Consider the following 13,615-nt stretch of genomic DNA (forward strand, 5'->3'; position numbering starts at 1 on the left):
AGAGAGACCGAGAGAGAGAGAGGTGGAGAGAGAGGTGGAGAGAGAGGTGGAGAGAGAGGTAGAGAGAGAGGTGGAGAGAGAGGTGGGGAGAGAGAGGTGGAGAGAGAGGTGGAGAGAGAGGTAGAGAGAGAGGTGGAGAGAGAGGTGGAGAGAGAGGTGGAGAGAGAGGTGGAGAGAGAGGTAGAGAGAGAGGTAGAGAGAGAGGGGGGGAGCGAGAAAAAAAAAAGAGCTTCATAACTAGTCTGGACACAGGACAGGACACAGCACACACACGGGCGTGCGTACAGAGATACATTACGGTGCTGAAGGACAGCGTATAGCCACATAAATCTGCAGGCCTGACGTCCTTGTATGAAATAATACAGTGGTCTCCATTCTAATGGTGTGGAGAGGTGGGATTTATGGTCCTGGAGGACAAGTGTGGAATAAGTGTAGTGTAATTTGATGTGGAGATAGCGGGTGATGTAGTCTGCTGGTCATCTGTCTTCCTGCTGGCTCAGCTCCTCCTGCAGGGGGTGGAGGAGGTCAGGGGGCTGTGTGGATCCCAATTAAGGCTCACTCTTAAAAAAAGTATGCTTTACTTCGTGCTACTGGAAATCCTTGTTTTCGTGCTTGTGTCAAAAATCTGCATGTATGAAGTGAATTTATGAGCTGACCTGATTACAAATGTAGAAAATATGTATGTATATTTTTACAGTATTAAAGCATTTACTGACTTTACCAGAAGGACATTCTACTCTCTAATGACACAATATGACTTTGAGGTGCTTTACGACGGCCTTGTGGAAACAGAGACACACAAGGTACAAAGTATGTGTGATTGATCTAGCCGTAAATTTGGATTTCACAGTTTGCCCGTAAATGACATAATGCCCCAGTAGAATATGGAGGGGATTCCACTGGTGTTTGGCCTGGCTCTGGCCCTGCAGACAAGACAGTCTCCAACCAGGGATAACTCTTAGGGCCTGACAGGCCTGTGTGTGTGTGTGTGTGTGTGTGTGTGTGTGTGGCTCTAAGCAGGGCCATGTGGCCTGCTGCTGAGAGGCCCCTGCTGAACCTGAAGTACCTCCTTCAAACACAGAGGAGTAAATTAACTGATCTCTCTATTAGTCCACCCACCGCACCCTGGCAGGCACACACACACACACACGCTCTTCAGAGACCCTGCTGAATATTCACTAACCCCCGTGTTTACACACAGTGCACACACATTCCTCAAGTGGGCGCACACTTAAATACACACACAATAAAACCACTCTTTGATACCACACGACATGTAGGATCTCCCAAAACACACAAACCCTTCTTTCAACTGTCCCCGCTCCCCCTCCCTTAAACACACACACACAGTCTCTCGCCCTCTGAATGAGCTGCCTCTGTCCCCCACACTAGGGATGACAGGACTTGAAAGGGAGCGTACACAGAGCTGGTGGCCCCTGTGTTTGCACACTGTCACCACCGCCCAGAGGACACGCTCCCTCCCTCCCTGATCCCTCCCTGATCCCTCCCTGATCCCTCCCTGATCCCTCCCTCCAGTCTGGAGCACGGCGTCCGGAGCACGGCGTCCGGAGCACGGCGTCCGGAGCACGGCGTCCGGAGCACGGCGTCCGGAGCACGGCGTCCGGAGCACGGCGTCCGGAGCACGGCGTCCGGAGCACGGCGTCCGGAGCACGGCGTCCGGAGCACGGCGTCCGGAGCACGGCAGGAACCCACCCCTGGGTCCTGCACCACCCGGCCCGGCCTGCCCCGGCCCGGCCCGTTAGAGAAACATGAACTGATCGAGACCGGAGCGTTTATCAAAACCAAAATATATACAGTATATACAAGGTAGGGGAAAAAATATATTATTTGAATGAAAAATAATTCCCTCAGGAAAAGCCCTCAGAAGAGAGCCTGTGTTAGGAGCACAGTGCTTGTTGTCCCACTAGTGATGTCAGGAGACCAGGACTGCAGTCACACGAGAGGGCATGGGAGTAGACTCTGAACATGCACTGTATGTATCTAGACAAATATATTGCAGATGGGTCAGGTGAGTCCATTTGTGTGTGTGACTGTGTGGGTGTGTGTGTGTGTGTTCTGTGGAAGTTCTAGACTCACCGGCTGTTGCCTCGGTGGCAGAACTCTGGGAGGCGTCGCCAGTGGATACCACGGCAACGTCGTTGTCTGGCGTCCCTGCAGAGGCGGAGGCAGCGGTGGCTGATGGGATAGGAGTGGCGGCGACGGACGAGCCCGGAGACGGGGTTCCACCCACCTTCTTGGGTGCCACGACGACACTTCTGAAAACAGAAAGAGCAAGATGGTTTGATGAGTCGTGGGCGACGATTAAAATGCAAACAAAATATAGTCATAAAACAAACAACATTTTGCACAATTGTCAGGTTGTTATCCATGTACTACACATCAATATTATAAATGTTTCGGTAAAAAAATACAACCACAGGCCAAACTCCATATCAGACGTGGTACAGACAGAACCAGCGTGACACAGGAGCCCTCTTAGACTGGAGGAGTGATTAGGGCCCATTTCCCAGACAGAGAACATCCTGTAATGGACGCATCCATCTTCCCTCCAATCGATGGGCTCCCTGCAGCAGTCAGTCAAGCCCGACCGACACGGTGATTTATGAGCCTGGCGTTGGGTAACCAGATCCATCGCTTTTATGACCACGTTCACGGACACCCCGCTCCCGGTCTCCACGCCGCGACGCTGCCGTAGTGGTCAGCCCGCCAGACGGAGGGATAGCTCTCGCCGCCGCCGCGAGTGATGCCGGCAGACAGATTTTTTTAAGTTGTCGTTGACTAAACCATCAAATTGGCACGTGTGTACTGAGCATCCAGTGCTGTACCTTGGAGTTTCTAGTTGAAGACATGGTGTCCCTAAGCGAGGGCTAGCACGCTAAGACCTGAGCTATGTACATGAACTGAGGTTGAGCTGAGCTCTCCCTCTGCAGGACGTGAGGACCAGAGGCCAGTGTGTGGACGGGGGGGGGGGGGAGGCTGTAGTACAGTAGGTTGGTAGACAGACGGGGGGGGGGGGGGTGGGAAGGGGGAACAGAGTCTGGATAAACCTGTCAGATGGAGCTGAGGGCTTGACAGACCACTGGCCGTATCAAAGAGAGTCTGGACCTGCTTATCAGTGCTGACACAGGGGGAGCACGGCCCTAATCACTACCCACTGCTGCACACACACTCTCACACACACACACACACACACTCACATACTCAAAACATACTCCATTCTCTGAACTCCCTGTGTATGCGTGTGTGTGTGTGTGTGTGTGTGTGTGTGTGTGTGTGTGTGTGTGTGTGTGTGTGAGAGAGAAGATAGAGGGGTCTGGTTGAGACACAGAGCTGGCCGGGGTATCAAAGGCTCTGGGCTGATTTAAGGCAGCAGAGGAGACTTGTTTGAGAGAGAGAGAGAAGTTACTTTTGGATGCTAAAGACAGGCCGCTTGTGACCCCGTGGTGATCTATGGGTACCGTGTGCTACTGGGTAATGTGGCTGCAACAACCCACATCAACTTTTTGGGGAATTACATGAACAGTTTCTCAAATGAATTCAGTGTGTATGTTATAATACAGCTTAGGTTAACATATCTCTCCACCTCTCTCTTAACGGTTAGAAAGCTCAAAATGTCATCATACTCAAGATCATTGCTCTTTTTTTCCCCTCAGTGACCTGCCATTCTCCGCAACTACTAACAGTAGCTGATAGGCACCTCAGTCAGCCTTGTTGTGTTAGAGTGTGCTTTATAAACAACATTTACTTACTTACTTACTTACTAGTAAGCATCTCATTTCCACGTGTCCCAAATTATCAATGGGGTTGGAATTAGTCATGTTAAGCTTTAAGTGTTAACGTTTCTACCTTGCAGGCCGTGCTCATACAGAAAGCAGGACCTGCGCCCCAGAACACACACAGCGACTTGTTATCTGGGGCGGCCTCTCGGGCCAGACCCTGATCCACTGGACCTGGAGGTCAGTCTCAGGGGTGGTGCTGACGTGAAGCACCCAGGGAGGGAGGTGTCGACGGCAGGGAGGGGGGGGACATGGGAGACCCCTGGCCTTTCTCTCGTCCATGTGTCACATGACCTACATAGACTGGGGTGATTGCGAGTGTGTGATTGCGAGTGTACTTGTGTTCCCTGGGTGCGCAAAGGACACGTGGAGGTACAGTCCACATACGTGTGGGTGTGTGTATGGATGAGTGTGTGCACATATGGTTTCGTGTGTCTGTATTTTGATTGTGTAGGTACGTATACATGCGTGTGTGTGTGTGTGGACTCATGTATCATGGAGGAGAACACGTGTAGGCTCTGTGAGTTTGGGTCGCTCCATCTGTTTCCCAGCTCAGGCCTTTCAATTATTCAGCAGGTCATTAGCCACACTTATCGTGAGAGGACGCCCCTGTCGATTAATCAGCTGTCAGAGAGGGGAGGGGGGGGGGAGAGGGGAGGAGAAGAGGGTGGAGAAGTGATGGGGAGAAAGGGGGGAGGTGAGGGGGAGGAAATGTGATGGGTGGAGGAGAGGAGGGGAGGGGAGGTTTGGGGGTAAGAGTATGGATACATTATTTAGAGGTTTAACCAACACTGAGCTTGCCTAGTAAAAACAGCCATTCCAGTAATCGGTGCTGTTTCAGTGATCTGCAGAGGGGGGCATCTCACACACAGCTTGCATGTGCCGTATGCTCAGCCGTGTGCGCACACACACACGCTCACGCACACACACGCTCACACACACGTACTGTATGTGCATGTGTGTGTAAAGATTCTCTGGAGCTTTACTCTCATGGCTTATTCATGTTAGGTTGAGGGGGGGGGGGGGGCTGTCTAGAACCCCCCCCTCCAACACACACACAGCTTTGATCTCTCCCCTCTCACCCCCATTTCATGCAACCCTGTGCATGTGAATGCCTACAACAATTTACATTTACCAAAACAGCCTACCCTACCCAATCAACCCCATGACACTTCCCTCCCAACACTTCCTGTCTATGCCGAGTGCTGATTGGTCAGTACGGCTGGGAGTGGGAGGGGCATGACCCTTATGACATTTGTGATTTATGAGTGGAGAAAATGGCCTGAAGCACAATTCCTACTTCCAGCTAGCTGGCCTCTCTCCTTATTTAGTGGCAGAAAGAGAGAGACAGAGAGAATTAAAGAGAGAAAGAGAGAGTTATAGGGTCCCTCCCAAATGAAGGAAGTTGGAAGAGGTGAGGTGCACACTCAAACAACTTACCACCTGCCTAGGAGAATGGACAGATAGGTAGATGAACGGAAGGGGCAGACAGACTAACAGACGGATGGATTAAACCTGTAAACAAGCCACATTTTCATTTTTCCATTCAAAACCCATTGCGTTCTCTTCATCACAACAGGATTCTACCGGGGGGGGGATCAGAACATAAATCTGACTGGATACTTCACCGGACCCCCCCCTTCTACTTCACCCCCCATTCCAACCCCCCAGCATTATCTAGAATATCCTGGTTTGTTCTCATGCATCATAAATTCATCTTAAATTCAGTGCCCCCCTTCTCCCTTCCTCTCCTCATTCTACCATTCTGTGGTTATGGAGACAGTTAAGGTAACTGAAAACACCCTAACTCTGCCATGTGTTGGACCTAGCAAATCCTAACATGACCCATTCATTTCTAAGTGGACCATGGGAATCCAGAATAGTGGTAAGAGAGAGTAAGAGTGAGAGAGAGACAGAAAGACAGAGAGAGAGAGAGAGAGAGAGAGAGAGAGAGAGAGAGAGAGAGAGAGAGACAGACAGACAGACAGAGACAGAGACAGAGACAGAGAGAGAGAGACAGAGAGAAAACATGAAGAGAGAGAGACAGAGAGAGATATGAGACAGACAGTGGGAGGCAGAAACACAGAAGGGGAAGAGAGGGAGAAAGAGAGAGAAACAGAGAGAGCCAGATACAGAGCCAGACCCCAGACCTGAAGAGCTCTACTGGAGCAGGAGCCATCAAGATAACTCGGCACCTTAGTGCTGGTGTCTGGGGTGTGTGTGTGCGTGCGCGTGCGTGTGTACGTGCACGCGTGTGTGTGTGTGTGTGTGCGTGCGTGTGCGTGTGTGTGTATAGGGGTGCTAGACTGAGCACCCCAGTCACTGAGTCCTTCATAACTCCTCTCCACAGCGCCCCTCTTCTTTCCTCCCCTCCTCGTTTCTCCTCTCTCTTCCCATCCTCTCTGCTCCTCTGCCCCTGTCCTCTCCTGTCCTCTCTAACTGCCCCAGGAGCCGCTCTAATCCCCCAGATACGAGGAGCGTCCGGAGTCCTGACAAAGCATTCCTTAGATAAAAAGCACGGATCACAGGGATGCCTCGGAATTCCCACAGATTGGGAGGAGGTGGAGTGTGTGTGGCGGCGTGTGTGTGTGTGTATCAGTACGTGAGAGAGATGGAGAACGTCTTTCTTCCTGACATGAGAACCCTGACTACTGTAGGTGTTTCTCCCGTTGCCGCATCTCTCTCTCTCTCTCTCTCTCTCTCTCTCTCTCTCTCTCTCTCTCTCTCTCTCTCTCTCTCTCTCTCTCTCTCTCTCTCTCTCTCTCTCTCTCTCTCTCTCTCTCTCTCTCTCTCTCTCTCTCTCTCTCTCTCACTTGCTCAATCTCAGGCTCTCTCCATTTCCCTCTCTCTTAGTAAACTCTCCCTTTGTCTATGTATGCTACTGGGACAATAACCCGTAATGGAAACCAGACCGTCTGTCCGTTCCCTCTCACTTAGTCCCGTCTGTAGCTGGGTTACACCAACCCCATATGACCGCTCGCCCCACACTCCCCTTGGGGGTTGAGGGGGTTATACTTCCAACAAGCCTATCTTCTTTTAGTGGAGGAGAGGAAGGGCGAAAGAGAGAGAGAGAGAGAGAGAGAGAGAGAGAGACAGAGAGAGAGAGAGAGACGGAGAGAGAAAGAAAGAGAGGGAGATGAAAAAGAGAGCCATTAAATATCAGTGACATGGTGAAAAGAAACAGCTTCCTGTCTACAGTTAGTCTCGTTTTTAATGCTCCCGTCTCTCTCCCTCTTCCCCTTTCTCACTCTATCAGTCTCGTCCTTTGCCTCTTTTCTCCCTGTCTGAACCTCTCTTCCAAGCACACTCTCTGTGTTCCTCCCTTCCCTCCCTGTCTTTGACGGACGTCTCTGTTGTTCTGACGTGTTTTGTCCTGAAGAGAGTCGGCCCGTTTTGTTTGTGTGGAGGCCTGCCATAAAGAGCCAACGCAGTATGGGAGAAAGGAGGGAGGGCGAGAAGGAGGGGGAGAAGAGAAGGAGGAGGAAAGGAGGAGCGGGGATCTCGGGGTGTACAGAGAGGCTTGTGGTGAAGGGGTTTGATGTTGCATCTCAGGGATATAGACTGGAGAGATGCTTTTGATGTTCTGAAGACTTCTCAAATGCTATTTCAGGGGATAGCAGGAGGGAACTGCACTCAAGGAGGCTGGGATTTGTAAAAAACCTGTGAAACATTTTAAGCTGCCACAGTCAAAACCTGTGTGAGTGAGTGTGTCTGACCTGTCGAAGGAGCGGAAGGGGAGCGACTGGGTGCCCTCGCTCACGGCGTCCAGGAAGGTCGGCGGCAGGAGGCTGGGGTCCACCATGATGTCATCGGCCGGCCCGCTCACCAGGCTCCGCAGGATGTCCCTCACGTTCTTGCCCTTGGCCTCCGCGGCCGTGTCCAGGCCGGGCCTCACCTCGGAGGAGAGGGTGGAGAGGGCCTCGGAGATGGCGTCTGGCCCGGCGCCGCTGGAGGCCTCTGCCTCGCTGGGGGCCACGGAGGCGTGCTCGTCTCCGATGCCCGAGTCGCGGCGGCGGAGGGACACGCCGTTCTCCAGCTCCAGACCACCGCTGTCTGCCGGACGGACACATCACAAACACAACATTCTGTTCAGGAACTTCCACTTACACCACTGAAGTGAGTCAGAGGCCTGTTGACTAAAGTAAGGGGCCTGTTGTGAATTATTGAGAGGCCTGTTAACTAAAGTGAGAGGCCCATTGACTCCAGTGAGGGGCCTGTTGACTCCAGTGAGGGGCCTGTTGTGTATTACTGAGGGGCTTGTTGACTCCAGTGAGGGGCCTGTTGTGTATTACTGAGGGGCTTGTTGACTCCAGTGAGGGGCCTGTTGTGTATTACTGAGGGGCTTGTTGACTCCAGTGAGGGGCCTGTTGTGTATTACTGAGGGGCTTGTTGACTCCAGAGAGGGGCCTGTTGTGTATTACTGAGGGGCCTGTTGACTCCAGTGAGGGGCCTGTTGACTCCAGTGAGGGGCCTGTTGACTCCAGTGAGGGGCCTGTTGTGTATTACTGAGGGGCTTGTTGACTCCAGTGAGGGGCCTGTTGTGTATTACTGAGGGGCTTGTTGACTCCAGTGAGGGGCCTGTTGTGTATTACTGAGGGGCTTGTTGACTCCAGAGAGGGGCCTGTTGTGTATTACTGAGGGGCCTGTTGACTCCAGTGAGGGGCCTGTTGTGTATTACTGAGGGGCCTGTTGACTCCAGTGAGGGGCCTGTTGACTCCAGTGAGGGGCCTGTTGACTCCAGTGAGGGGCCTGTTGACTCCAGTGTACCTGTGCTGCGGGAGGACTGGCTCCTGCGAGGCTGCTTCCTGTCATTGTGAGGTTCCAGAATGTCCCGGTACTTAGACACCATGAGGACAGAGACGAAGTAGACCACAGCCAGGGCCAGGAACTGAGCCTGCTTACTGTCCTCCTGTGACCGCACACACACACACACACACACGCACACAAGTACACACATTTTATTTGATATTAAAAGCAGGTTTACTAGTAATAATGGTGTGTGTCTGAGTGTGACTAACAATGTCTCTGAAGACGACTGCGCGGAGGCGGTTGATGTCCATGTCCTGTAACAGGCGGTCCAGGTCTCCGATAGGAGATATCCCACCTGTAACCACGTCAACAGGGCTCTGCAGGAAACACACATACACACACACACACACGACACATTGTTACGCTGTTACTGTCACATTTTTTCACTTGAGATTCAACTTCTCCCAAGGGAGTTGACAGCCAATCAGAAGGTCCCTCCTCATCACCAGAAAGGGCATGTTGACAAACAACCCAGGGCAAGTTCATGGATGGCCAACGTGCACAGGACGACCCCACCCAGCTGTGTCTACAGAGACCTGGGGGCCTTAACATAATGGCTTTACCATGGAGCCACTGCATTATAAATGAGCTCTCACACACACACACACATACACACACACACACATGCCATGACCGCCCCCCCCCCCCCCACACACACACAGCTGCAAAAAAACAAAACAACCATCTCACTGGAAGTCTGGAAATTGTAAGGGCACTGAGAAAGGCCTGGTTCCAGAATACCACACAGCAGTGAGCTGGGCTATGAGAAACGAGATAGCAGCTAATTTAATAAGGCTCGGCCATTGTTGTGGAGGATACAAAGGCTTGTGAGCTGCAGCACTCCAGGCTGGGCGCTAGAATGGAAAACAGGACGGCAAACAATAGCCTGGACGCTTCCTCATCCCTAAATGGACTGATTCTATTTCAAATCCAGCCCCAACAAAGAGATGTGATCGATTATGTTTGGGTTTCTTCTTTGCAACACATAGCAGAATGGCTTTTAAGGAAAGTGCCTGAACAACAAGCGATATGAGAAATGGAGAGCGAGAGAAAGATGGAGTGTGTGCGCGCTAGGGTGAGTGTGTGGGAGGATGGATCGAGGAGATGGAGAGATAGAGAAGAGTCTGGGGGTGGAGTGTGGGGTGGGGGGGCAGGGCGAGGGGGAGAGGCGACTTGCCTGCGCGGGCATGGACTTAGCAGCTCCCATGAGGCCTTGCATGGCGTTGGGGCCGCGGGCGCCGTCTGCGCCGGGCTTGAAGTGGGAGTGCTGCTGACACTCCAGACAGTTCCTCACGGCCATGGCACACACTGAGGAGAGAGGGAGAGAGAGGAAGAAGGTAAGAGCAAGGGAGTGAGAGAGAGAGAGAGAGAGAGAGAGAGAGAGAGAGAGAGAGAGAGAGAGAGAGGGCGAGAAGGACAGAGAGAGAGATGGTGAGATAGCGTGCATGAGAGAGGGGGAGATTTGGAGAGGGAAAGGGGGAGAAAGAAAGAAACCCAGGAGCGAGAGAAGCAAGGGGGGCCAGGAAAGCGAATTAGGGCTTGGAGAAAAAAGGAAGAAAAAAAAAGAAAGCGAGGGGTTGAGAGGAGAGGTAGAGGAGGTAACAAGGTCAGAGCTTCAGCCAGCGCTGTCGTTATTCCTTCCCTCGTCCCTGCTCCACCTCTCCTCACAAGGTCACAGAGGCAGCACCTGTATGGATCAACCCCCCCCCCCCCTCCACATGCCACCCTCCACATGGGCCTTCAGTAATGGATGACCAAGCATAGGAGAGCGCACGTGTGTGTGTGTGTCCTTGTGCACAACGATGTGTGCGATTCTGCTTCTGATTAGTGTGTTGTGTGTAGTGTGTGTGCGTGCAATTGTGTACAATGGAGCATGCGATTCTGCTTTTGATTAGTGCGTTGTGTGTGTGTGTGTGTGTGTGTGTACATTGCCTGGGTCGCCTCCACAGTAAACTACCTCTGAAAACATCCCATATTCCAGTGTTTGATATCTTCAGGTGGGTCTTAGCCACCAAGCAGGCCCTTAGACTCACTAATCTGATATATAGCAGGCTACAATTTTCAGCAGCACAATTTCCCCTGGATTTCTTTCGGGTTGTTTTTATTCCCCCAGTTCTTGCTCTGCCATCTTCCCTCTCCTCCGTGGTTTCAGTACCTGACAACTGACAAATGTTAACTCTGAACCGTTTAGATTACAGGGGGAATTATTCCGTCTGAAATGGACTCGCTTTTTCCATTAGGGAGCATTCATTCATTCCCGCCATTTATAAAAAAGAAAAAAAAGAGAGAAAGGCGAAGGAGGGAGGGAGCGGTGGAGATGGGGGCGAGGAGGGAGAGGCGAAACCTTGTTACCGTCTACCAAATCAGATTACGAGCCAGCGACGGTAGAGCATACCTCATCAAATATTCATCTCATAACGGCGGCGGGCTAAAAGAGTCGGACTCGGTCGGGGACGCTGAGGCAACATCGCTCGCTATGTTCAGGAGCTCCACCAATGGGATTTGGGCAGTGAAAGGGGGGAGGGGGGGTTGAAAGTAGCTGTCCATGTAACAGGGTTGATATATACAAAACAGTAGGCCTCCATTGGGTTTACATGTTGACGTGATAGGAATTTGAGCGCTAAAACGGATAGTTTGACATGATCAACCTAAATGAGGGAAATACTGGTGCAGCAGCTTGTGATTTGAATCAGCCGGCATCGTCTCACTAGAGTTTAAGGTGGGGAAAAAGAGAGATGTGGAGAGGAGAAAAAGAGAGGGGGGCCTCAGCAGTGCCTGAGTAAAATGAATAATTGAAGCCTTTGAAGATCTTTTATTCAGCTTGAGTAGGGGCTGAGCTCTCGGAGCTGTCTGTGGAAAGACTGGGAAACTTTAATAGACTGGAGCATAAGGCGTGGGTGGGAGGGAGGGAGGGAGGGAGGGAGGGAGGGAGGGAGGGAGGGAGGGAGGGAGGGAGGGAGGGAGGGAGGGAGGGAGGGAGGGAGGGAGGGAGGGAGGGAGGGAGGGAGGGAGGGAGGGAGGGAGGGAGGGAGGGAGGGAGGGAGGGAGGGAGGGAGGGAGGGAGGGAGGGAGGGAGGGAGGGAGGGAGGGAGGGAGGGAGGGAGGGAGGGAGGGAGGGAGGGAGGGAGGGAGGGAGGGAGGGAGGGAGGGAGGGAGGGAGGGAGGGAGGGAGGGAGGGAGGGAGGGAGGGAGGGAGGGAGGGAGGGAGGCCGATAGAAGGGGGGCGGAGGGAGAGGCCTAGGGGCTAGAACCGGGGTCTTTCAGACAGAAACCCACTCATCATGACGGCCATTTTAGAGTGTTGCCAAGCGTGCCGAGGGGTTATAATAACAAGATAAGAGAGGACTGATAGCAGGTGAGAGAGAGAGAGAGAGAGAGAGAGAGAGAGAGAGAGAGAGAGAGAGAGAGAGAGAGAGAGAGAGAGAGAGAGGGAGAGAGGGAGGGGGAGAGAGAGGGAGGGAGGGAGAGAGAAGGAAGGAGAGACAGAGAGGGAAAGCTATAGAGAAAGAGAGAGGCAGAGAAGGAGGTGGTCTGGAAGGCTATTACGAGCTGATATGAAGGGAATCAATGAAAAGAAGAGCATTTGGAAGGGGTGAGGGAGGACATGGCTGGAAAAGGAAGAGAAGGAGGGAGATTGGTGATAAAGAAGATGGTGTGTAACAAGAACAGGGCTGTAGGGATGCAGGGGAGAAGGAGGACAGGAGCCGCTGGAAGAGGGGATGAAGGGAGAGAAAGAGGGAGAGATTGTAGGACCCAGAGGGAAAAGACAGAAGAGGCTGAAAACACCCTGGGGAAAGAGGAGAGGCAGAGGGAGGGACAGCGGAAGCAGAGGGACGGCGACAGAGTGAAGGGAGGGACGGCACGCTACCCAGTCGGAGGCACTGTCGCAGGATGCCCCCTGACGACATGTTCTTCTCTGCCTCGATCTCGGTGAAGTTGAGGGAGCTGGCAAAGATCAGCACGTCCACCAAGCTGACCAGACGGTGCAGGAAGGTGACGGACGCCTCAACGCTCAGACCCTGCGATGGCTCAATGCTCTCCAGCTCATGCTGAGGGACCAGAGCAGGAGAGGAGGAGGGAGGGAGGGGGAATATGATCAGGCAATTCCACTTACAGTAGTACAATCGCACATGCAACTCAATACGTCACTCTTTAAATTGACATTCAGTCTAATCAAGATACAAAGCCGATTAAATCGTGAAATGGACCTAATGGTGTTTTAAACTAATTATGGTAGAATGCAACTCAACCAGAGGCATTGTACAGACTGGACATCAGTTTACTAAATGGAGTAAAAGGGGGTATAGATATTGATAGAAAGACAAAGACATGAGGTATCATGTTGCTACTGTCACAGGGGTCAGACAGTACAAAAAAACACGCTAACATGGTTAGCCATGGACTAACGGTAGCCTAATGTGATTGAGAAAGGTCAATGTGGATGGATCACCTACTTTAGCTGGTAACACACACACACACACACACACACACACAAATACACAAACCTTTTAACCACACTGGTAGACAGAAACACACACACACACACACACACACACACAAACCTTTTAACCACACTGGTAGACAGAAACACACACACACACACACACACACACACACACACAAACCTTTTAACCACACTGGTAGACAGAAACACACACACACACACACACTGACCGAGGAGGAGGTGGCGGCGGAGAGCAGGGGCAGAATGCCCCCACACGCCATGATGAGGTTGTCCACCACCTGGGAGATCAGGTGCACCGTGTTGTGGACAAACACCACGTTCTCATTACTGTTGACAAAGTCCATCACCGTCTTAGTGGAGTGGCTGTGAGAAGTGGAGCGGGAGAGGGGGAGGGATGATTGGAGAGGATGGAGAGACGAGAGATAGAGAGCGACAAAGAGGATGCAGACACAAGGAATACCTCAAATCCAGGGTAGTTACAGCGTAGGCGGACACCGTTGTCACAGAACGTCATGATCTAAATGTCACTGCAGAGTTAAAGGAA

General features: G+C 52.2%; 1 protein-coding gene across 9 annotated transcripts in view; it reads right to left on the minus strand.

Moving 5' to 3' along the window:
* Positions 1 to 13,615, minus strand: part of lrba (LPS-responsive vesicle trafficking, beach and anchor containing) — a 181,535-nt gene that overhangs the window by 115,461 nt on the left and 52,459 nt on the right. For all 9 annotated transcript variants that reach the window (XM_084686479.1, XM_084686486.1, XM_084686485.1 and 6 more), the window contains exons 24-30: positions 13,281 to 13,434; positions 12,475 to 12,655; positions 9,784 to 9,914; positions 8,816 to 8,923; positions 8,565 to 8,706; positions 7,514 to 7,850; positions 2,098 to 2,276 (exon numbers count right to left, since the gene is read on the minus strand). In XM_084686479.1, the coding sequence (XP_084542605.1) occupies positions 2,098 to 2,276; positions 7,514 to 7,850; positions 8,565 to 8,706; positions 8,816 to 8,923; positions 9,784 to 9,914; positions 12,475 to 12,655; positions 13,281 to 13,434 (1,232 nt within the window). The remainder of the gene's footprint in view (positions 1 to 2,097; positions 2,277 to 7,513; positions 7,851 to 8,564; positions 8,707 to 8,815; positions 8,924 to 9,783; positions 9,915 to 12,474; positions 12,656 to 13,280; positions 13,435 to 13,615) is intronic.

The sequence above is a fragment of the Hypomesus nipponensis genome, chromosome 22 (genome assembly GCF_054491055.1).
Source record: "Hypomesus nipponensis isolate SF chromosome 22, ASM5449105v1, whole genome shotgun sequence".
NCBI lineage: Eukaryota > Metazoa > Chordata > Actinopteri > Osmeriformes > Osmeridae > Hypomesus > Hypomesus nipponensis.